General features: G+C 45.1%; 1 protein-coding gene across 10 annotated transcripts in view; it reads right to left on the bottom strand.

The window, feature by feature from the left end:
• LOC139386028 (histone-lysine N-methyltransferase MECOM-like) overlaps positions 1-25,971 on the bottom strand; it is a 191,279-nt gene that overhangs the window by 23,235 nt on the left and 142,073 nt on the right. For 2 of the 10 annotated variants that reach the window (XM_071131416.1, XM_071131415.1), the window contains exons 1-6: positions 12,846-13,230; positions 11,002-11,136; positions 4,355-4,457; positions 3,922-4,177; positions 3,422-3,569; positions 2,861-3,041 (exon numbers count right to left, since the gene is read on the bottom strand). In XM_071131416.1, the coding sequence (XP_070987517.1) occupies positions 2,861-3,041; positions 3,422-3,569; positions 3,922-4,177; positions 4,355-4,403 (634 nt within the window). In that variant the 5' untranslated portion in view covers positions 4,404-4,457; positions 11,002-11,136; positions 12,846-13,230. Of the gene's footprint in view, positions 1-2,860; positions 3,042-3,397; positions 3,570-3,921; positions 4,178-4,354; positions 4,458-11,001; positions 11,137-12,845; positions 13,367-25,971 lie in introns of those variants that run through there. The other 8 variants (XM_071131421.1, XM_071131423.1, XM_071131422.1 and 5 more) reach the window with 8 other exon arrangements.

The following is a 25,971-nucleotide window of genomic DNA, read 5'->3' on the forward strand; positions in this document are numbered from 1 at the left end:
GGTCATTGTGCTTTGGTGTGTGAGGTGAAAGATTGAGAAATCATTATTAGGGCCAGTAAATTGTCCTGACTACTTCAGCTAACAAGGAAAAACTCTGAAAATAGGTTTTCTCTGAAAAGCAAAACTGGGGTCTGGTCAATATGTGTTGTGGTTGTGGTTGTGATGTTAGACCACAGGGGTTGGCATTTACAGGGAGTGTGAGAGAGAGTGGGGTCAAAGATAGGAGCTCTGGGGTCAACAGGGGGGAGGTCACGGCTGGTTGAACAGGTCAATGTGTGGGACAACAGTAGGGTTAAAACGTGAGGTCATAGTGTGAGGTCATTGCTAGGGGTCACTGGGTCAGCATGGTGTGTGGTTGCTGAGATGGGGGAATGGGACACGTACTGCTTTTGTTCAACTATTAACAGAAATAGCACTCGCCTGTGACTACAATTCCTGGGGAATGTAAAATGTTATGCTCTCCTTTTGCAATCTTGTAGATTATAGATAGAGTATGTACATATTACCACAATCAACATGACACTTTCAAAATGAAGTCAGTACCATTCAAAATATCATACATGAAATGTATAGAATTAATCCTACTATCACAACATATTATATTCAATGATATTCAAAATTGATAAATAATAAATAATACCAAATAATATGAATTCATATTAAAGTGTTACTGATTGGAGTTTTTTTATGACTTAAAGGACTGATATTTAAAGGGGCATTTGACCCTAAAACCACTTGTTCATATTTTTCTCATCAGTGTACCGTTAATATGGTTTTAAAATATTATATTGCAATTATATTGCACTTATACAGTACCAGTCAAAAGTTTAGACACATCTACTCATTCAAGGATTTGTCTTTATTTTTACTACTTTCTATATTGCAGAATAATAGAGAAGACATCAACACTATGAAATCACACACATGGGATCATGAAGGAACCAAAAAAGGGTTAAACAAATCTAAATATATTATATATTTGAGATTCTTCGAAGTAGCCACCCTTTGCCTTGATGACAGCTTTACACACTCTTGCCATTCTCTCAACCAGCTTCATGAGGAATGCATTTCAAGGTGTGCCTTGTTAAAAGTTAATTTGTGGAATTTCTTTCCTTCTTAATGCGTTATCAGTTGTGTTGTGACAAGGTAGGGGTGATATACAGAAGATAACCCTATTTGATAAAATATCAAGTCCATATTATGGCAAAAACAGCTCAAATAAGCAAAGAGAAACGACAGTCCATCATTACTTTTAAACATGAAGGTCAGTCAATACGGAAAGTTTCAAGAACTTTGAAAGTTTATTCAAGTGTAGTCGCACAAACCATCAAGCGCTATGATGAAACTGGCTCTCATGAGGACCGCCACAGGAATGGAAGATCCAAAGTTACCTCTGCTGCAGAGGATACGTTCATTCGAGTTAATTGCACCTCAGATTGCAGCGCAAATAAATGCTTCACAGAGTTCAAGTAACAGAACATATCATCATCAATTGTTCAGAGGAGACTGCGTGAATCAGGCTTTCATGGTCGAATTGCTGCAAAGAAACCACTACTAAAGGACACCAATAATAAGAAGAGACATGTTTGGGCCAAGAAACACCAGCAATGGACATTAGACCAGTGAAGATCTGTCCTTGGTCTGATGAGTCCAAATTTGAGATTTTTGGTTCTAACCGCCGTGTCTTTGTGAGACACAGACTAGGTGAACGGATGATCTCCGTTTGTGTGGTTCCCACCGTGAAGCATTGAGGAGGAGGTGTGATGGTGTGGAGGTGCTTTGTTGGTGACACTGTATGTGATTCATTTAGAATTCAAGGCACACTGAACCAGCATGTCTACCACAGCATTCTGCAGCAATACGCCATCCCATCCAATACGCCATCCCATCCCAAGTCAGTTATTAAGAACAAATTCTTATTGTCAATGACGGCCTAGGAACAGTGGGTTAACTGCCTGTTCAGGGACAGAACAACAGATTTGTACCTTGTCAGCTTAGTGGGACGATCATTTGTTTTTCAACAGGACAATGACCCAACACACCTCCAGGCTGTGTAAGGGCTATTTGACCAAGAAGGAGAGTGATGGAGTGCTGCAACAGATGATCTGGCCTCCACAATCACCCGGCCTCAACCCATTTGAGATGGTTTGGGATGAGTTGGACCGCAGAGTGTAGGAAAAGCAGCAAATAAGTTGGAAAAGCATTCCAGGTGAAGCTGGTTGAGAGAATGCCAAGAGTGTGCAAAGCTGTCGTCAAGGCGAAGGGTGGCTACTTTAAAGAATCTAAAACATAACATATATTTTGATTTGTTTAACACTTTTTTGGTTCCTACATGATTCCTTATGTGTTATTTCATTGTGTTGATTGATGTGTTCTCTATTATTCTACAATATAGAAAATAGTAAAAATAAAGAAAACCCCTTGAGTAGGTGTGTCCAAACTTCCCACTGGTACTGTATGTACAAGCCTCATAGCTATTATAATAGAATACCTGTGTTTACTTCCTGGAAAAGTCTCATGGTTATGCAAAATGAATCCTAATGAGATGTTATGCTCTTGCTTGATTCTGGGCTTCAGGAAAATGGAAGCAATACGTCTTCAAAACGTGAATGTTTTCTTGGACTGTATCAAAAGTGGACTAATGAAGCATATATGAAGAAATGGTTTTCAAGTGAAATTCCTTTTAAAAACAATTAGAGGGTCAAAGTCGGTATGGCACTGCTTTATAATCTATCATGTAACTAACATGTCAACTAGTATTACGACCAGGTAAGAACATAAGAGAAGGGGTGTTTTAGTGATTTTTCTAAATGAGTTCCAACAAGCTCGTAGAATATGTGGAAAAAGCGTGCAGACTTACATATGAAGGGTCTGAGTGACTTACATATGAAGGGCTTGACACTGCTGTGGATGTGCTTGTGCTGCTTCAGGCCAGAGGACGTGGCAAAGGTCTTCCCGCAATCGGGACAGGCGTGAGCCCGCGCCCCCACGTGCTGCGAGCGGATGTGCCTCTGCAGGTTACTGGGGTCTGTGAACACCTGCTGGGGGGGGGACGAAGAGACACATGGGGGGGGGGGGGGTCACCCATCTGCGACTATGGATGCGGTACATGTAGGAGCTGCATGCACACACTTGATCACACATTCAACATATAATCTAGTACAGGGCACTCGATCCGTGGTCCTGGAGAGCCACCCTCCTGTAGGTTTCTGCTCCAACCCCAGTAGTACCTAACCTGATTCAGTTTATCAACCAGTTAATTATTACAATCAGGTGCGCTACATTAGGGTTAGAGGGAAAACGTACTGTCGTGCTCCAGGAACAGGGTTGGAGAGTCATGCTCTAGTAACATACACATGAACCCACACCCACCTACCCCACCCAAACACAACTGTACCTTTGAGCAGGTACATGACTGTACCTTTGTGCAGTTTTCACATTCGTAGTGCTTGCCACTGTCATGTGACATCTGATGACGAATCAGGTTGGATTTCCAGTTGAAGGCCTTGGGGCACTGGTCACACTTGTAATCCCTCTCCTCTGAGTGAGATAGAGAGTGAGCTTCCAGGCTGCAGGAGAGACGGACGGACAGACAGACACAACAACATTATTACAACACTGCATCACTAGCCTCTCAACTAAAAACAACCCAATGATGTAGGTTGGATTTGGGAGTAAAATGAACGATGTGTGCAAACAAAGACCTTGCCCAGGATCAATAATAGTTCAAATGACACTGTCACCGTTCACTACAATATTATCATCAAGACAACTATAGATTCAGGTTGATGTGCAGTTGATATGTAGCCATCATCAGGCATGTGAGGGGGTGCAAGTTGAATGACATAGAGGGGTTCTGAGCTGAGGGGGCCTGAGTTTTCCCGGTCCTATCAACAAGGGGGAAGGAGGACACCTTCTCACCTCTGGAGGTCAGGGAACACCTGGTCACACTCTTTACACTCCTGGGGACCGTTGTGGTCGTGGTGGCTGAGGCTGTGGGACAGGTGCAGATCGTGGGGCTCCAGGCCCTCGGGGCCCTCTGGGTCACTACTGTCCCCTCCAGGGTTCCCCAGGAAGGCTGAGGGGGGCGTCCCACATGGAACCTTCTGGTGGTCCAGTAGCTCAGAGACAGACTCAAAGAGCTGGTCACAATCCTCACAGCGATACTGTCTCTCCTCTGGACAGGGGGAAGGAGGGGGAAGAATATGTTAGGTGTGTGTGTGTGTGTGTGTGTGTGTGTGTGTGTGTGTGTGTGTGTGTGTGTGTGTGTGTGTGTGTGTGTGTGTGTGTGTGTGTGTGTGTGTGTGTGTGTGTGTGTGTGTGTGTGTGTGTGTGTGCGTGTGTGTGAACTGACCGTGCATATCAGGAGCCATGGTGTCACATGAATACTGCTCTGCCTTCATGAACAAAAGCAGCTCCTCGCCTGGTTGGATCTCTTGAGTCACTCTGTAGAAGATCTGCAAAACACACACACACACAGATTTAAACAGCATATACACACATACATGAATACACACACACACACTCAAAACCTTGGCCACCAACACCACTCACATCCACTTTACTGAAACAAAAACACACCGATGCAGAAAGCAAACACACTTTGACTCAACACAAATAAACACTCACACACACACACACACACCTAACATATTCCTCCCCTTCCTCATGGTCCTAGTGCATTGAGTGACAGAAAAGATGTACTAAAGGTCACATGACTACCTGTGGAGCTACATGCATACAGTACATTCACAGGCAACACTTCCATGCACAGCATATACACGCTACGCCATACACAAACAATCCACAGACTCCAAGGTGTATAGTGAATGGGTCATCTGAGAGACCCTGGGATCTCTGGGACTTCCCATACGAACACAATGGATGCCCTGCCAAACAATCACAGATGGCGTTATTTTTGGCACGCATTGAAGGTTTAACTTATTAACTTCCCTTACAGCACCGTGGTGACATTTGGACGGGGGGACTGGGACGAGGGGGGATTATTAGAAATGTGACAGGGGAGTCTTCTGGGAAGGGCGCGGGTCACAGGGACACTGGCCCTGGGAGATAACGTACCTAGCTCGCCATTACATCAGTGCGGCGCGGCGGCAGCGAGGGCGAGGGCCAAGAGGCATGGTCAGAGGGGAGCCAGTCTCGACCCCATTGTTCAGGAGGAGAATGCAGGGAACTGAGAGGGTCCCGATAGCCGAGCCAGCCATGAGAACACAGCTAGCTCTCTCAGGTGCCCCCCTCGCCTGTATAGACCCACATCTCACCCCCTCACCTCCCTCCCAGCTCCTTCCTGCCGGTCTAGTGCGGTCGACAGCTCTCCTTCCAGGACTTTAGCCCTCACACCAACAGGCCACAATAATATTGAGGGTTGGGAACAATAAAAGAGCAGTTCAAACAGCTGTGTAGGGCTGCAGGGATTCTGCCCTCAGAGACTGATCGGGTCTTTAAGGGTGACTCTTTGAAAAGCTATCAAGGGTACAGCGAACCTGATCCCAGATGTGTTTATGCTGTCTTGCGTGACAATAAGTGACAAGGAGTTGGCAAGACAGCACAAACTGATCTAGGATCAGGGTACAGCTGCTAGTGGACCGTGGCACATGGGGCAGAATGTGGCAGTGGCAGCGGGGAGCGAGTTGAAGATACTGTAGCTAGTATCTCTGCACTTGTGCAGATGGTGTACAATCTGGCACACAGGCACTGCAGTGAGTGCCAACATGGGGGAAATCCCCTCAGCAACACCCCTTCCCTGTGGGCCACCACAGGCAAACACTCAAACACACACAAACAAACATACCGTACACCCGAAACACACACACACACGCAAGCTAACACACACACACACACACACACAAACAAACACACAAACACACACACTGGTTGTATGTTTCTGCACTGTAGAGACATCCAACTCCTCTCAAAAAGCCTTATGAGTTGCCCCTATAAGGGCAGACTGACACAGAGTGAGAGAAGCCTAGTCTGGGGCTGTAAATGGACACTGGCTAGAAATAACAGCTAGATAAGAACAGTGGTGTTTGAGTTCACATTGTGAAGGCCAGCCAGCCACACCTTTGGACTTAAAGGGAAACACTGAGGGGAGACAGCCCCAAGCATTGACCTCCAGAGCCCCAAGCCTTGACCTCTAGAACCCCAAGCCTTGACCTCTAGAGCCCCAAGCCTTGACCTCCAGAGCCCCAAGCCTTGACCTCCAGAGCCCCAAGCTTTGACTTCTAGAGCTCAAAGCATTGACCTCCAGAGCCCCAAGCCATGACCTCCAGAGCCCCAAGCCTTGACCTCTAGAGCCCCAAGCCTTGACCTCCAGAGCACCAAGCCTTGACCTCCAGAGCCCCAAGCCTTGACCTCTAGAGCCCCAAGCCTTGACCTCCAGAGGTCCAAGCCTTGACCTCTAGAGCCCCAAGCCTTGACCTCCAGAGCCCCTGGGTAATGGGCTAACATTAAACACAAGGAGGCACAAAGGATAGGTACCTATACACACACACACACATAAACAAACACATGAGCAGACAAACATGCATGCACACGCACACACACACACAATACACTCTCCCTCTCTCTCTCTCTCCCCCTATCCTCTGTTTCTTGTAGAGGTCATAACCTCAGACATATCAGAGGCTGTTATCTTGGAGAAGTTGGTTACCTTGACATCATTAGTCACCAGTGCAAACAAAGAATCCGATTTTCCTCGGAACACTGACACACCCTCTTTGTTCCTCCAACATCCTTCCTCTTAGAGAGGTCATCTAGCAGGTATGCCAGCCACCAGCAAGAATGCTGATCTAGTATCAGGTCCTCCCTCTCATTATACACTATATATACAAAATTATGTGGACATCTCTTCAAATTAGTGGATTCGGCTATTTCAGTCATACCCTTTGCTGACAGGTGTATAAAATCGAGCACACAGCCATGCAACCTCCATAGACAAACATTGGCAGCAGAATGGCCCTACTGAAAAGCTCTGTGACTTTCCACATGGTACCGTCATAGGATGCCACCTTTCCAACATGTCAGTTCAATTACATTTCTGCCCCGCTAGAGTTGCCCCAGTCAACTGTAAGTGGTGTTATTGTGAAGTGGAAACGTTTGGGAAGAAACAACAGCTCAGCCACAAAGTGGCTCACAGAACGGGACCGCCGTGTGCTGAAGTGTATAAAAATCGTCTGTCCACCATTGCAACACTCACTACCGAGTTCCAAACTAATTCTGGAAGCAACATCAGCACAATAACTGTTTTTCTTCACGCAATGGGCTTCCATGTCCGAGCAGGCACACACAAGCCTAAGATCACCATGTGCAATGTCAAGTGTCTGCTGGAGTGGTGTAAAGCTCTCCGCCTTTGCACTGGAGCAGTGGAAACTCGTTCTCTGGAGTGATGAATCACGCTTCACCATTTAGCAGTCTGACGGACGAATTTCAGTTTGGCAGATGCCAGGATAACACAACCTGCCCGAATACATAGTGCCAACTGTAAAGTTTGGTGGAGGACGAATAATGTTCTTGGGCTGTTTTTAATGTTTTGGGCTAGGCCCCTTAGTTCCAGTGTAGAGAAATCTTAACTCTACAGCATACAATGACATTCTAGACGATTCTATGCTTCCAACTTTGTGGCAACAGTTTGGGGAAGGCCCTTTCTTGTTTCAGCATGACAATGCCCCCGTGCACAAAGCAAGGTCCATAGAGAAATTGTTTGTCAAGATTGGTGTGGAAGAACTTGACTGGCCTGCACAGAGCCCTGACTTCAACCCCACCGAACACCTTTGAGATGAATAGGAACGCCGATTGCGAGCCAGGCCTAATCGCCCAACATCAGTGCCTGACCTCACTAATGCTCTTGTGGCTGAATGGAAGCAAGTAATCGCAGCAATGTTCCAACATCTAGTGGAAAGCCTTCCCAGATGAGTGGAGGCTGTTATAGCAGCAAAGGGGGGGACCAACTCCATATTAATGCCCATGATTTTGGAATGAGATGTTCAACGAGCACGTGTCCACATACTTTTGGTCATGTAGTGTCATTGAAATTCATTATGATCCAAAATAGAAAACTGAATCTAGATCAGCACTCCTACTCTGAGACACTTAGTAAATACGGGTCCTGATCTAGGATCAGTTCCTCCCTGTCCATATAATCATATTCATTATGATCCAAAAGACAAAAGTGATCCTAGATCAGCACTCCAACACTAAGACAAGCTTTCCAGTCTATTTATGTGATCACAGAACCTTTCACACATTAAAACAGTCAATTCATCTACTTCATGTCTCTTTGTGCAGCGTGGGAGAATCAATACGGCTAACGAGATTAGCCATCATATCCATCCACAGTATAATGAAAGAGTTTTTAGTCGCTCGTCAGATCATGGGAATTACACCGCTAATCCATTTACCCTTCAGCCTGTCCAATGTAGGCTACTGTCTGTGAGGGATATAGTTAAGACATCTCCATGCTAAATATACTTCATATCTGAACTTAGTACAATGCTCAGTGATGAACACAAGTGAATCTAACCATAGAGAAGTTGTAGTTTTCACTCCCAGATTATTGATCTCAGATCCTTGATTGTATGAGACCCAAAAGTCACCGACTGCATTGCAGAGCGTTGATGAATAGTTAGTGTTATCGGTAATAACACTGTTTAAAATATCATGCTACACATGTTCATACTTAGCTAACTCTGACCAGCTCTTAAACCCTACAGCTAAGACATGATCACACACGCCTTACTGCTGCAGCACTACGCAAGCCTTGCTATTCTCTACGCCGAACACACACACACACACACACACACACACACACACACACACACACACACACACACACACACACACACACACACACACACACACACATACACACTCACACACACATACACACACACACACACTCACACACACACACACACACACGAGTAGGAACCCCTGAACGTTCCTCTAGCTCTCTTTCTTCTCTCTCCTCCCTTCCTCCACTCCTTTACTTTCCTCACCCTCTTGAGGTTGGACATAAAGTTTTATTATAAACAGGACTAGGTCAGAAATAAGAGGATTGAAGCCAGGTTAGTCCACAATGTGGGACTGATTGTGTAAGAGGGTGTAATATGTGGTTTCAGGCAGGCTTTACAGTCAGCACTTCTCAGCAGCTGTAAAACCTATTGGAAGCAGGTAGGGGACATTACATTTCTCACTTCCAGCTTTAGGATGAGGAGCACGGGGAGCCATCAGAAGCGCAATGAACATTCACATAGTCCTGATAAAGGGCCCGATCCTAAACAGAGCACGCATAGAGGCACACACATATACAGACACACACACACGTTCATACTCTGATAGAAACAGACATAACTGACGGACCTTCCAGATATCAAATCAAATGTATTTATATAGTCCTTCGTACATCAGCTGATATCTCAAAGTGCTGTACAGAAACCCAGCCTAAAACCCTAAACAGCAAGCAATGCAGGTGTAGAAGCACGGTGGCTAGGAAAAACTCCCTAGAAAGGCCAAAACCTAGGAAGAAACCTAGAGAGGAACCAGGCTATGAGGGGTGGCCAGTCCTCTTCTGGCTGTGCCGGGTGGAGATTATAACAGAACATGGCCAAGATGTTCAAATGTTCATAAATGACCAGCATGGTCAAATAATAATAATCACAGTAGTTGTCGAGAGACATCCAACCTTACACATGCAATTTACGCCTAGACAGGCTTTGTGAGACGTTACTGTGTGTTATGAAAAACATGAGGGGTGTCCGGAAGACGTGAAGACACTGTTGTGACAGTGTGTGGTACCTAACAATAATCTCATCACAGCCTTGTCCATGACCCTGGCCAGGCTTAGACAGCCACCCGAGCAGAACCACAGTGATGACAGTCAGTCACACCTCAGAGAGAGGGCCAGAAAGCTACGTTAAACACTGCATCACATCGATTATGTCTCATATAGCATCCTATTCCCTATATTGTGCACTACTGGGATTGATTGTGTAATGCTTTATATAGGGGGCATACGCAGGGAATATGGTGACAATTAAGATTCATTATACTACAGTTGGAAATAAAAATCTGAAGTTGGCTTCCTCTCAAAATAAACTGTATCTAAATCATTTGGAGAATTAAATAACCATTTGGAGAATTAAATAACCATTTGCATAGTGACGCTATAATAATGCTAATGATAAGTACAATCATGATGACAATGTTCCTAGATACAAATTACATCCACTCATTAATATTACATTTGAAACGGATTCCTTATCTGCAACATATGCAAGTATCTATAAACTATTTATGAAGAATTAATGAAAAGTGATGCAAACTCTTCTATCTATGTATCTTCCATCAAGACATGGAATGCACTGTACATGTCAAATAAAGTCTCCCTTACTATCTCTCTGTGTGTGTGTGTGTGTGTGTGTGTGTGTGTGTGTGTGTGTGTGTGTGTGTGTGTGTGTGTGTGTGTGTGTGTGTGTGTGTGTGTGTGTGTGTGTGTGTGTGTGTGTAGTCCAAGTCCATAAAATACTATTTAACCATTGAATGAGTGAATTGAAAATGCCCCTATGTGTCAGGTAGGAGGTAGGCCATCCTGTCCTGTCTCTCCCAGGTGAGGAGAGAAAGAGCAATGGGGCATTCCACACATATCTGGAAGTTTACAGTGCGAGCGTGTGTGAAGTGTCTGTGACTATCAGCACGGCAGCCGTGTGTGTGATCTGGCCCTGTGGTCCTCGACACGCCGAAGCCAAGACACAATTACGCAGAAACAAAACACAGAGGCAGGGTGTGTGTGTGCGCGTGTGTGTGTGTGTGTGTGTGTGTGAGGAGAGGGGGGCTGATACTGAACGCAGGGTGGGCCGCACAGGGGCTATCTGAACTAGATCACAATAACACCTTCTAACACAACAACAAGCAGGCAGGCAGGCGGGACATGGGGGTTCACTGAGGCCCTGTGGCAGGCAGGAGGGCGGTCTCCTCTTCACATACCTGATCATCTATCTGGCACGGCGTCAGGTTGTGCTGGAAGGCCGTGGGGGCAAACTGGATGTGCTTCAGCCAGCTCCCGATATCAGGCTCGCTGGCATCCACACAGAACTTTACATGGCCCGACCCGTCCAAGATCTGGAGAGAGGTAGAGAGGGCGGGGGGGGGGGGGGGGGGGTTAACACTCTGATCTCTATCTGATTCTGCACAGGTTACTGTGTCCACATGGACGAACCACATACCTCCCACCGAGAAAGCAAGGCCACACTGTTGTGAAGCTGCAGTACTACACACACAGGGCAGGCACACACATGCACACACACACACACAGACACACACACACACACACACACACATACACACACACAAATACACACACACACACACACACCTTGAACTGGGTCCTGCTCTCTCTCACGCAATCAAACGAAAAAGCCCACACAAACTCATACACACACAGCAGTGAAATGCATGACAGAGTATCACCATGCTGAATGAGCACAACTAAAAGGTCTTTCAATTACTTGTTTTTAAGACAACAACAATGTTTTTAAGACATCAAAACAAATGTATTTCTTTATAGCTGAACATTAGAAACTATTCCATGAATATGGTAATAAAAACGAACATTTTCACTAGGTGCAACACGTTTCATAACAATGCTGACATTATTATTAAGTGACCTAAAAAGGAAACACTGAGTCGTGCTGAATACATAAAAACACAAAAAGCAACTCCAATATCAGTGTTGGTATTTTGTCGAAACAAAAAAACAGTGTAATGAAATTATTATTACATATTTATATTCGTATCAACACTTGTAGAAACATTTACTCTATTCCCCAATTTCTGATATCACCTTGTTTTCTTTTCAAATAAAACGTAATATTATTATAAAGGTGAAGTTGATGGAAAAGTCTCTCAGAGGGTTGATGATGAGGTGATATTGGACAATAGCGCCTAATCTTTAGGAGTGCAGGGGCCAAAGCACATTAACCCCAGTGGGCAGCTGCATTCAAATAACGTTTAATGCACACCATTCCCACAAAAGAAACAAGTTTTATAAAGAATTCCCTAACTTATACTATAGGCCTAATTAACTAGGCCTAATTAACTACCCTATCATAATCAGTAAATTAACAATATTATCATATGACCAAGGCAGGCTAATGCATACAATAAAACGCAATTCTACTTAGACATGAGGAATAGATAAATGATAGGCCTGATAATTATTCCAAAATATATATTTTTAAACGAATTAAGGAGAGATAGAAATCGCGTGAAAGGGACACTGTGTATTTCACCCAGGACAGCAGTCTAAACAATTTATAACATACAGAAAACGTCAGACAAAATAGCCTAATGCTCTGGCCTACCTTGACATTTGGATAAGCACACGTGTCAATATTAGACAGAATATGTTTGTATTTGTTAAATACACTTTGCATTATTAATTACATTTGGCAAGACAATGCAAAATGACATCTTACTTATTGCCTATAATTTAAACACAAATTATTATTTTTAATCAATAAAAACGAAATAATAATTTGTGATAAGAGTTACGTGCAGAAGCAAGACATATTGTTGTGATCCATAACTGAAAATCAATTATGGACACCAATCGATGTTTGTGTAGCCTAAAATACTTACCTGGGATACGTTAAACGTGTCTGATGAAAACGTATTGACTCACCCTGTAAAAATATTTGTCAATAGTTTTGACAATTAATCTATTTTGAGAGATCATACGATTAATTATAACCATAATTGTATCACTGAGAAAGGACTCGTAAGAATGTTCGTTTGGTAATAAAAAGGTAAACAAATAGACCGCTGCTTACCGTGGTAAATCCTTTGCACCCTTGGTGCAACAATAAAATATCTGCAAATACGGGGTGTGCAGAAATAAAGGGAAAAAACGTTTGATTAAAACTGCAATGTCTTGTTTTGGAAATAACCACAAAAAAAATGGAAAATGTATCGGTCTTTTAGTTTTGCTCCATATGTGTAATGTCCTGTGTTCTTAAAAACGCCATGGGATTTTACAGTGGATTTTCCCTTTCTCCGACGCGCAAAACGTTTTCTCTTCTCTATCACACACTTATTGTCATGTAGACACCGGCATAATCCCTAGGCACATTAACTTGGTCCAAGTTGAGCCCGTCAGCGCGAGCCGGTCTCGTCCGCTCCTCTCATTCTGAACCTCCACTGTTCCCAGGTGTCAGTGCGGCGGAGCGAGCGAAAATTCAACTTTTCCTTTCTCTCTTCCCCCCGGCGCGTGATAGTGAGATGGAAAGATCGCCCACCTACTTGCGCGTCCCGTACTGTGTGATGTGTGTTTCTGTTTCACGGACTGTCTCTTAAAGAGGATCTTGCTCGCCCATCCATAGAGAGCAATGCAAAACGGACTATCTTGCCTGTCCGCAGTCGGAAGTTGAGCGACGCTCCCGCAGTACATTTTAAAGTGACAGGGGACCGGTGGAGAGGCGAGGTCAGAGAGAGGTCGGGATGGGCTTCTATGGTATTGACTACATACACCAGCCCAATTTGCCTTTGATGAAACCACCGAATAATTACACATTTCTTCCGCATTTCACTCGTTTGTGCCTGAGCAATGAGGGGTGGGTTCGCGGCACACTCCTAGCCCAGATAAGGCACAACATGCTATTAGCTTAAAGACTAATGAATGGTAACAGTGATTCTCTTCTAAGAATATTGTACATTTAAAAAATAATTGTGTTATTCATAGAATACTTAATAGAATGTAAAAAGCATTGTATCAATCAAATAAGACCTCACTAATAGTCCAAGTGAAAACAACAACTTTTATTGTTAGGCCTAAGTGAGGCTTTCCCTGTTTGCTTGGAGATCTGCTTTACGAGACAGACAAGGCATGCATCCGGATGGTCTGTCTCGCCCTCGCCACTCTGAGGGTCATAGGACGCATTTGACCAACATGCCATCATCCTGCATTTCTAAACATGCCGATACAATGTATAGCTTTTAAAACATTAAATATTCTAAATTTGATATACAATTCATGGTAACAGCTTGCATATACAGCAGGCCAACATTCACAAAATGTGATTTTTTTCTGCTTTTGTTGTTTGTTTGTTAATAAAAAATGTTTAAAGGCTGATGTTATTGTATTGCCCATTTTCACTCTCCTTTCTTAACTTTTATGTCCAACTCTAAACTATTTTGGATAATCAAATCCATAAAAAAACGAACTCTTAGAATCATACAAAAGTAGGCGTTTTAGCCTGCTTGGTTATGCAGGGCGAGCCTGAACAGGAGTTTATAATGTTCTGGGAGAGGGTGGGCGGCGGTGGATGTGAAGAGATGGTGATTAATATGTCTCAGTGGCCGCTATCTGTGACATTGACCTTCTATCCCAGATAATTCCCATTGTTTGATGAAATTGCAGAGCAAATGTGCAGGAAGGACAGGAAAAATCATGTGTAAATAAGGTGGACCTCGCCAGAGATTCCCATAGTCCGCGCTGCTTGAGAACCCAAAAGAGCCCCCGGTCCGCAGCTCATTGATTTCCTGCCTTTCCTTGACTTGTCCATTGTTGGAACCCTTTTTAATTTAGCCATAAATTGGGAAAGCTCAAGCTATGAGCTGTTTTATTTTCTTCCTGTCAGGATGAGGGATTTGTTTTATGATCCATTGTGTATTAAATACAAGTAATCTGGAAAGGTGATTGCCTGGGCCTCTCCGGGTCTGATCGAGGATTCTGATAGAGACCAGAGCTCTGTCTGAAAGGGAGGAAACGTTTGTGGATAAACAAGGGTTGTGTGGTATCACTAGCAGGTCCGACTGACCAGGGTAAATTGGGGTAAATGTAGATTGGACCAGAGGCCGCCAACGGTATCCCAGCCTGTATTTCTCTCCCGAGTCAGGAGATGGCGTTCTCAACTGAACAAACTTTTAGGTATTAGTTGCCTTTCAATACGTTCTTTAATGCCAAGCTGAGTAATTTTGATAGGTGTTTTCTTTAGTGGAGAATTTAATAGGGTTTAGATTCATGGATAGCCTAAATTCGAGCTGTAAGCCTTCCATACTGAACAAAGTTCCCAGCCCGTGTGCCTATATCTCCCGAGAAAAGCGCATCAGTCAAGCGCGGAGACGCTGAGTTATTGAGATGGGGGTCATTGCTTTATCGTCCGCAGAATTGCAGCACACAACATCGTCTACATTAAGACGTTAAATTGCTAGGGGGACATGAAAGATTCAGTTGCATGGGCCTGAATATATAATCACCTGAACGACCTACAATACATCTCTTGGATCCACAATAAGACAAGCCGTGGAAGTGGATTTTAAAATACTTGTTCATTTGTTAAAGCCCCATGTATAATGATTTAAAACATAGCTTAATTTATGTTTATTTGAGAAACTTGCCATATAGGCTAGTCCATTCTATTACGGTAAGTATATAGTTCGGCTTGACCAGAAGAAACCGCAAGCCTTTGTTATTATGATTATAGCACATAAAGTGTGTAATAGCTGTTTATTAACATATTACAAACTAAAAAGCCTGCTCGAGGCTTTTTTCTTTATTTCTCCTATTTTACTCCACTTACCGTTTCATTTTGATTTGGGTGGCACTTCACATCTGCAGCATCCGGATAATGTTTTTGTACATCGACTTAAAAGTACTGTGAAATTTCTCAAAGGATTTCATGCTTATTTGTTTGTATTAGTTGTTTGTTTTAGCAACTCAATTACTTGGGGAAATGCTCTCAGTTTAAGTATTGGACAACTCTGAAGAAAAAATCCATTACCACATTTTCACAGCATTTCCCAATTTATATTGCAATATAGGCTTATGGAAATCAGGGGGAAACTTGAGGCTACTTTGGTTAAACAAAAATATTTACGCTTGAGTTTCACAGGATATCAATGGGCTATTTACAGTGCCTTCGGAACGTATTCACACCCCTTGATTTATTCCACGTGTTCTTGTGTTACAGCCTGAATTTAAAATATATTAAATTGATATTGTGTGTCACTGACCTACATACGATAGCCCATAATGTCAAAGTGGAATTACGTTTTTAGACATTTTTACAAATTAATTAAAAATGAAAAGCTGAAATTAGTAAATAAGTATTCAACCCCTTTGTTATGGCAAGCCTAAATAAGTTCAGGAATAAAACTGTGCTTACTAAGTCACATAATAAGTTGCATGGACTCACTCTGTGTTCAATAATAGTGTTTAAAATTATTTTTGAATGACTCATCTCTGTACCCCACACATACACATCTGTAAGGTCCCTCAGTCAAGCATTGAATTTCAAACACAGATTCAACCACAAAGACCAGGGAGGTTTTCCAATGCCTCGCAAAGAAGGGCACCAATTGGTACATGTTTAATGGCTGTGATAGGAGAAAACTGTGGATGGATCAAAAACATTGTAATCCAACACGACACATCACTGAGTACCACTCTTTATATTTTCAGGCATGGTGGTGGCTGCATCATGTTATGGGTATGTTTGTCATCGGCAAGGACTAGGGAGTTTAGGGTAAAAAATAAACAGAATAGCGCTAGCAGGCAAAATCCTACAGGAAAACCTGGTTCAGTCTGCATTCCAACAGACACTGGGAGGCAAATGCACCTTTCAGCAGGACAATAACCTAAAACACAAGGCCAAATATAGACTGGAGGTGCTTACTTAAACGACATTGAATGTTCCTGAGTGGCCTAGTTACAGTTTTTGACTTAAATCACCTTGACAATCTATGGCGAGACTTACAAATGCATTAGCGTGTATCTGGTTTAAAAGGGCTTCGTTTGTTTGACTTATTTATCTACACTCAGCTTGTGTATAAGTCAGAGCATTATGGCACCACGAGCCCCGCGGTGGGATTCCTGGGCCAGGTAGGTGCAAACTGACTCCGTGAGTGAGCTACTCCACCGCAATGAGCCAGGCTGCAGAGTCCCTCTAATGGAAACACCATGTATAGGGTGTATTCCAGCACAACCTCCAGAAGAGGGGAAAAAAAAGAGAAGAAAAATAAAATATTGCAGCCAAATCCACATGAAATAGTTCCACCATTCATATGGATAGACCTCCCATTGACACAGGCGAAAAGCTGCATTAAGCCTACATCATGAGTCTCTACAGGCGGCCCCCCAAGACAATTTATTTTGGATAAATGTGGGGCAATGCAATCAAGTGGCAAAAACTCATTTCAAAACTGAAACGAATTTAGGGGTGATATAACTTCTGTTGCAACACCCATGTCATGTTGTGTCATTTTAGGATTTATCAGAATGTTATGCTGAATATACATAAGCATATGTGTTCTAATGTCTATAACGTAGCCTAACCGAGAGAAAAACATAACAAATGCAATTGACTAACGGTAAACATATCCAGGTGAGTAAAATGAACACTGCATAAACCTTACTATTGATATACTTTTGAGATTTGAAGCCAGATTTGAAGCCACATTTTTGCATATGGCTACTCAAACTGAACACCCCCACCCCTCACCCGTCCAAAAAGTTCCTGTTTTAGGGGAGTCTCCTCACAGACAAATGACCACTAAAGGAGAGCAGAGGAAATGAAAGGGGAAAAACGTAAATAAAACATTTCCTTGGTCGAGAAGTAGACCCGTTGTGAGCGCGTGTTAATCTCCACCTCGGTAATTTGGTTCTCCGGGAGAAGACAGAAGCCCCGCTGCTGTGCCCTGCACTTCATAAATCACAGCTTTATGTGGACAAGGTCAGCGCCCCCCTGGCTCAGCCCGGCCCCTCCAAGCGACGCAGCGCGCCCGCCATGTTTACCCTTCTGCCCGGGGCTCTCAGGACCAGACCAGCTCACTTCTAATTACTTTGGATTATTTTCATTTGCCGGGGTCAGCCAGGCATTCCGGGAGAGGATGATTTCCTATACATTCTTCGGCCTTTGATGACTGGGCCCTGCGTGTTTTCCGAATTAGTACCCCATAATTTTGACACAGTCTGTTCTGTTTTAGCGCCCCCCCCCCCCCACCCCCCGTCCCACTCCCGTGACAACTCTATTCTGCAGCGTTGTGCAGGACAGGTTCCACCCCTACAAGATGCAGACGCTTTCCGGGAAGCAGTGGGAGAGAAACAGAAATATGATGACAGGAAAAATATAGCTGTGAGATGTTAGAAAAAACGAAGTAGAAACAGGCAATGCTTTAACAGCAACAGAGTACTATGAGGAATGTCCAACCTCACAGTTAAGCTTTATTTTGATATAATGACAATATTGTCAGATATAGGCTATGTGATGCATGAACTCAGATCTATGGAAGTGAATAAAGTATGCATAAAAGTGTTTTTAAAGTGTGCGGGAAAGTATCTTTGCCGCACATTGACGGTTCAATTCCTATTCCAGTGAGATCCGAATCTTCAAGGGACTCTGCGTGTGAATGATATACGTCTCCTGTAGCTAAAATGAAGTAAATTGCATTGACAGCAGGAATGACTAGACGTGACTGGAGCGTTAAAACAAGGCATTGGCCAAACATGACCACTGGCCTGAGGTACAATGTAGGCTACTATTCACACTGTAGAAGGAGTGGGAGGAGGAGGTAAATGTACAAATCAGAGCGTGTGGCGAGTACACGCAGCTGATTTTTGGAGCTACCCGGCGTGTGCACCTACTCCAAAGTGCTGCCGGAGGAATGCACTGTCGCGGGGTTGGGGTGGGGGGGTGTTACTGAGGCAGAGAGGTCCAACCCGCTGCGGTAATCACACAGACTCTTCCTCCGCAGCGCCTCAACACACAGGCAACTCTGTATGTGTACGTGGACCACGGGGTGCGATAAAGTCGCACCGGAGTCAAAGGTAACCTTTTGAAAACATAAATTCCGCGTCGGAGAGCCGGAAAGTAAAACAAGCCTGGCCAGCAAGCCGGCCAATCCCGCCTCACCCCCGGTAATTAGAGCATGTTGTTGGACGCTGCAGGGTGAACAAATTGTTTTTTAAACGCTCGTAGATATCATCTTTAAAAGAGCCCCTTTATGTAAGGAAAGATGGAATACAACACAGCACTTTAGATCAGAGGAGCGGGTGTCGCACATTAATTACATTTATTGAGCTGTCCGGCCACGTTTGAAGTGGGAGGTCACTTGAGACAGCGACTGCGTGCTTTTCATACACCGTGACCAATTGAAAGGCTAATATTTAATGTTTCCGGGATATGTGAAATAGCCGTAACATATAATGCCTGATGAAGCAGGACACTCAAACAACCTTCTCTCCAACCCCATTCCACTCTAAATACTCCCCCTCGTCAGTGTCTAGGTAAGAGTGATGTTATTTCAGAAAGGTAAACTTGTTAATGACCAGTTTTACCCTGATGGAGACGCAAATGTTCAGACATAACCATGTCACCAAAGCGCAGACATGAGATGGTTGATGGCTTTCAGGCATGCCTTTCCAAACACAGCTTTCCATGAATTGACACATTTTAAGCGTTTTATTTTTCCGTGTTAGATCTGTGCACACATTTTAATTACAGAACATACCAAAAACAATCATTTAATCCTCTAGGACTTTCCAAGAATCTCAGAAACCAACACATTCTGCCTCCATAACAATACCCAAAACAAAAGTCATTTTTGTGGGTGAGCACTTGCCTATATTGTAAGACAAAGTCATGTACTTAATACTTCCTCATTAGAGTCCAGAGGAAATTGCATCTGCACACAACACCAACTTAACACACACACACACAAAAAACGTCAGAAAAAGCTAACAAACTCACTAACCCTCTTCCATGGGACAACTCCTATTTAATGCTTCCCTGACTTCCAGTAGCATCAAAGAGGCCCATAAATTAGGCCAGGATTATATTTAACCCAGCTCTTTGTGCTGAGTATAGGGCGCATGGTGCTGCTCCACCGTGCTTCTGCCATTCAGATCCAACACTCTCATTATATGTGGCTAAGACACAGCTTCCAGTTGGAATTCAGGCACAGAGTAAGGCATTCTCTAAAACATCCGATTTCACTGCAGGCCACACAAACATCCTGGGAATCTGAGAAAGATTTGATAAACTATGCACTAGGCTCCCATCTCCTCCCCAACAGTCAAAAGGTTTGTGTGACGTGTGGGCATGCAGGTCTACCCTCAACCCTGAGACAATGCAATCACACCATGGCACATTGCTGCAGTCCGACTTGATTGAGTCATCAGACATGGTGCATCAATAATCAAGGTTTATTCAATTCCAGACCAATCATTCTGGTGTCATACACTTTTGGGTTAATATTGGAACCGGAGGCTGGGGCCGGGGAGAGATAAATCAGCTTTTATGATGGGTTGTTATGGTTTTTACAGCGCTGGTTTGTGAGGGACTGATTTGGGGATCAATCACAGGTGGTGTCTGCTGGCGGGGTGTGCCGGGGATCGATGGTGGATCTGGGGCCTGCAGTGATGGAGGACTGCTGAACTATGACCAGACCATCCCTCCATCCCTCTCTCCCCTCCCGCCAAAACTGAAGGAGCATGACACCCACCCATATCATCATCATACCCGACCTCTCTCCCCCTCGCTCGCAATTCACTTCTTTATCTGGAAGGCACCTCTGAAAATTCCGTTGTCACACAACATTTAACAAAGACACAAATCTCAGGCCCAGTCGGAGTGCTGAGCTAGGATCAGTTTAGATTTTTAGATCATAATGAAAAATATACGAACAACGGAGACCTGATCCTAGGTCAGTACTCTTTCTCTGATATACTCATAATGAAAGCCACAATGGAGGCGTTTGCTTATGCAGGAACAGATGAGTAACAACCAGGTGGGCTTTCTGGATACAGTACCGTTATGGCCCTAAGGGTTAGTTTAACAGTTAAAGACAGAGGTTAGTGGTGTGTCAGACTGCACTGGGAGAGACTAGCATCGGGAGGGTATGAGTTATTTAGTGTTTCATTTCCCCTTCAAATCTTTCTGTTTGCATGTGAAGAGTTGGATCAGAACAAACATACAGTACACATATAGTTACTATATGTTACACGCACAAACACACACTCTTTTTACACACACTCAACATGTCCCGTAGCTGTCAGACGGCAGCTTCCTCCATGCTGTCAGCGTGGCCCAACTGAAACAAAAGACCCAGGGAGCGAGGCAACATCGTTTCTCAATTAGAGGAAGTTGGTCCTGATTACGCCGCCCCTGTAGAAGCATTCCGATCCCGTGAACTCGTCCAGCCACTGCCAGCAGGCCTCAAACCACCAAGAGAGAGTTTTTTGTTTTAACTAGGCAAGTCAGTTAAGAACATATTCTTATTTTCAATGACGGCCTAGGAACGGTGGGTTAACTGCCTTGTTCAGGGGCAGAACAACAGATTTTTACCTCGGGGATTCGATATTGCAACCTTCCGGTTACGAGTACAACGCTCTAACCACTAGGCTACCCTGCCACCCAGCTTAAAGTACTACTGCACCCAACCCAGTCTCCCCCTCCTCTTCTTTTCTTGCCTCCTCTCCACACGCATTCACACTCTCCTCTCATCTCCTCCCTTCCCTTCCTCTCCTCCCTGCCCCTGTCCTCCAGACAGAACAAGTAGAGCCTCCTTTGGCCCTGAGAGGAGTAGAAAATGCCACCTTCCTCACACCCTCAGCTCTCTATCCATGACAAATGTGTTCACTCCTGGTGTTTATAAGAAGTGAGGTTAGTCATAATCTAGAGAGAGGGAGTATTTACACACTGAAGTCATAATCTAGAGCGAGGGACTATTTACACACTGAAGTCATAATCTAGAGAGAGGGAGTATTTACACACTGAAGTCATAATCTAGAGAGAGGGAGTATTTACACACTGAAGTCATAATCTAGAGAGAGGGAGTATTTACACACTGAAGTCATAATCTAGAGAGAGGAAGTATTTACACACTGAAGTCATAATCTAGAGAGAGGGAGTATTTACACACTGTGGATATTCTGATAAAAGGCGACGTATTCAATTTGTTTGACAGGCGCACTGTCTCTCTCTCTCTCACGTTGACAGGAAGACCCCCATCCATTCACCCGGGGGTCTTGACCCTAACAGTATTCTCTCTTGCGGCGCTCAAGAGCTAACACATATTAAGTAAATGAAGAGTCTCTTCAACCTAGGGAGACAAACGAGCTTCTTAAACACAGGAAGAGTGGCGGTTTGATCTTCCATCGCCCGTGTTTATGATGCAATCTAGGCCGGCTCGTATTGATGATGTAACTAGGATTGTGTACATTCTAGACCGAGATGGCCCCAATGTTTCTAGCCAGGTGCTCAAGCTCTTCACATCTGTTTACGAAAGAGAGAGAGAGAGCGAGAGAGAGTGTGTGTGTGTGTATGTGTGTGTGAGAGAGGTTAAGGGGATACTGATGGGATGGGGAGGACTGTGTGTATACATGGTGGTACTTCAAAGCCATCCCGTTACCCGGGCTGACAGTGCAGAGAGTTTACACCCATCCACACCCAGCCAACAGCACTAAACCACAGGTCAGAGTGTCTCCTCTCATTCTTCCCCCCCAGCCAGAAGCCAGGTCTCTCTCTCTCTCTTCTTCTCTCTCTCGCCTGCTGTTTATTGTCATCTTGGCCAGAGAAAAAAAAACCTGACTGTGAGGTGTAAAACACTGAGGGGAGAGGAGGGGAGGGAGTTGAGGCGGCAGAGCCCCCCAGGGTGGGTAGGAATGGGCGTGGGTGGGGGGACCAAGGCTGGCTTGGGGGAGGGTGGATGAAGCTGTGGAGGACCCTAGTGTAATCTCGGTGCTGAATAGGCGGGGGCTCCTAATAGAATCCCGTCGTCCGGCTGCCACTGAGAGAAACAAGAGCCGTAATGGATGGGCTCAGCTCTGCCCCCCCCCCCCCCCCTTCTGCCCTTGTGACCCCTGTGTTGGTCAGAAGTAAGAGCTAAAGAAGCATTGTAGCCCTGGGCCTGATTGAATGGGGAGGAAGGGAGGTGGATGGAGAGGGAGGGTATAGGGAGCCCAGCCGCGCTGATAGACCAATTTCCCAGTACTGCGAGCATCTAGGTCTTGATTGATGAGGGCCGGTGCTGGTGAGAGGAGGCCCATCACATACGATCACATAAATACTTATTCAGCTCAAATTCTCTCTGACAAGCCTTGCGACAGCTTTGTGCTGTCACAGATATCATTGGAGGAAAACCGCTCCATTAATCATGCGTAATTAACTTTTCCGAGGGGTTCCTCTGGTAACCAGTGTGAAAGAACGACCCAATACCAAATCCCAGCATCTTAACTGGGACTGGAGGGGAGCCTTATTAAAAGCAGAGGCAGTTTCCTCCCCCGAGTCGCTCCGTTTGTACAGGAAACGGCTTCATTAGTATCGGTTTAGGCTCTAATGGGCCCGGTACAAAGCGTCCTCTCTCTCTCACCATCCATACACTGCAATATCCTGTGTGCGAGTGTTGGTTCTAATGTGGGTGTTTGAAGTCCAGAGCAGGGCCCATCTGAGTGGCTGCTTGAACTTAACTACCTTAACCCCCTCCCTTTAAAAGTACACTACTGGAGACTGGATGTGGAGTGCACAACAAGCCCCCTAGTCTCATACAGTGGGACCAACACAGCATAGGAAGATGCCCCAGGTTTTCAAACTGGACCACGGGCGCTTTGTTTTAAACCAACCACATGATGTTGTAGTCCAATATTCTCCCCATCACCCCGCCCTATTTAGCAAAATACCCCCCCCCACACTCCACCTATATCATCTGCATTCCATCCCTCCCTCCCTCCATCGCACAGCGCTCCGCTCGGCCCTGCCCGTCTGTGTTAGTTTCCCTTGTGACGGTTTTGCGTATGAAGTGACCAGCTGTAATGGGAGGTGACAGGGACACTGGTTGTTTGGGGATAGGACTGAATTCCCACTATGTCCGCTACCTCAGTCAGTCTCCCTGGTAATGTCTCCCATGTTTCCCTTTGTCTCACCAGGAGACTCAGGAGGTTCTATCAGTGCTACTCTTTTATCTGGGACAGCTTAGGGAGAGAGACTGCAACTGGGGTTCTGTCTGGTTGGGATAGTGTGTATGTGGGCTTTTGTGTATGTGTGTGTGTGTGTGTGTGTGTGTGTGCAGCTAGTTTCACACACTCAGAGTCAGATTCTTTGCTTGTCCTCAGTCACCCTCACACAGTCCTTTCCATTTCCACTGTTGGGTGACAACATCTCCCTCGTTACAGTGGTGAGACCTGACTGATATCCTGTCTAATGAGCTCTGTTAGGACTCCTGACACAAACACAATACACATGTGTGGCACAGACCCACATATAGACACCATAGTTGCTAATCCATGTTTAGACACACGCATACACACAAAACGCAAACATCTGAGTCAAATATAGTCAAAATGAGAACAAGTCACTCGAAGACTGGGGTTGTACAACAAACCTAACCTCATCTATTAAAAACGTGTGTGACAGCTTGTAGGGTACTGAACCAATAAGCAACTTAACCAGGAGAGAGCGGTCACTTAGTCTGGTCCCAGATCTGTTTCAGCTGCCTTGCCAAGTCCTACGGTCATTGTCACACCACAGCACAAACAGATCTGGGACCAGGCTAAGAGAATGAACCAGACCACACTCCTCTCCCTGTGCCAGGATCTAGTATCCCTTCTTTGGAGGACCACTGGACAACCATGTCGCTGGACAACATGTGTTGGTAGTTTCAGCTGTACACCACAGCCAAAGAGGGGAGAGTTTTGTTGATAAAGGCCTTGGAGTCGAAACGTCAACAATCCCTTTGCCATTGGAGCAGGCCTGTAGCAACCTGTTGCAGCCTGTAGCAACCTGTAGCAGCCTGTAACAGCCTGTAGCAACCTGTTGCAGCCTGTAACAGCCTGTTGAGCAACCTGTTGCAGCCTGTAGCAACCTGTTGGAGCCCGAAGCAGCCTGTAGCAGCCTGTAACAGCCTGAAGCAGCCTGTAGCAGCCTTAAGCACCCTGTAGCAGCCTGTAACAGCCTGTAGCAGCCTGTAGCAGCCTTTTGGAGCCTGTAGCAGCCTGAAGCAGCCTGAAGCAGCCTGTAGCAGCCTGTTGCTCTGCCAGGTGGAGTATAGGACCAGACAGCCAGGCCAGGGAGAGGAAAGCCAGTAAACACATACAGACAGCAGCCCCTGGATAGGAGCACGCGCGCACACACACACGCACGCACGCACGCACACGTGCACACACGTACGCACGCACACACGCACACGCACACACCCACTTAGTAGGACTGGCAGGGTATCCTGTCCAGGACTGGCATCCCAACAGTTCCATTACTATAGGCTATATAAAACAGGTGGCTGGACCACACACAGAAGAGAAGAGGAGAAGAAAAGAGGAGTGGAGGGAGGGAGGGAGGGAGGGGAGGGAGGGAGGGAGGGAGGGAGGGAGGGAGGGAGGTAGGTAGGTAGGTAGGTAGGTAGGTAGGTAGGTAGGTAGGGAGGGAGGGAGGGAGGGAGGGAGGGTGAGAGAGAGAGAGAGAGGGAGAGAGAGAGAGGGAGGGAAGAAGAGTAAGGGGTCAAGTACACACAGTCAGCTCAGCTTGACTTATATGGAGACACAGAGAGAGAGAGGCAACAATAGGCTCTTATGTCAGACAGGCCTATAAGACAGGCCTGTGTGTGTGTGTGTGTGCCTTCTGCCAAATAAACTACAGCGCTAACTCATAGCTCTGTCCCTCAGGACAGCTGATTGGCTGACAATCTAGACTGTCTCACAGAAACCGATAGCAGGGATTGGAAGAGATCTGTGGGTCCACTGTGTATAAGTGTAAGATTACAGGCCTGTGTACGACAGCGTTCAGGGCAGAGGACTTGCTTGCTGGTGTTTTGTGTGTGTGTGTGTGTGTGTGTGTGTGTGTGTGTGTGTGTGTGTGTGTGTGTGTGTGTGTGTGTGTGTGTGTGTGTGTGTGTATTCGGGTGTGTTACTCTGTGCATGTGTGTATGTATCTGAGTGGCCTCTGTCATCCCTTCATCCCTTATCAGGCC

Source organism: Oncorhynchus clarkii, chromosome 27, assembly GCF_045791955.1.
Source record: "Oncorhynchus clarkii lewisi isolate Uvic-CL-2024 chromosome 27, UVic_Ocla_1.0, whole genome shotgun sequence".
NCBI classification, from domain to species: domain Eukaryota; kingdom Metazoa; phylum Chordata; class Actinopteri; order Salmoniformes; family Salmonidae; genus Oncorhynchus; species Oncorhynchus clarkii.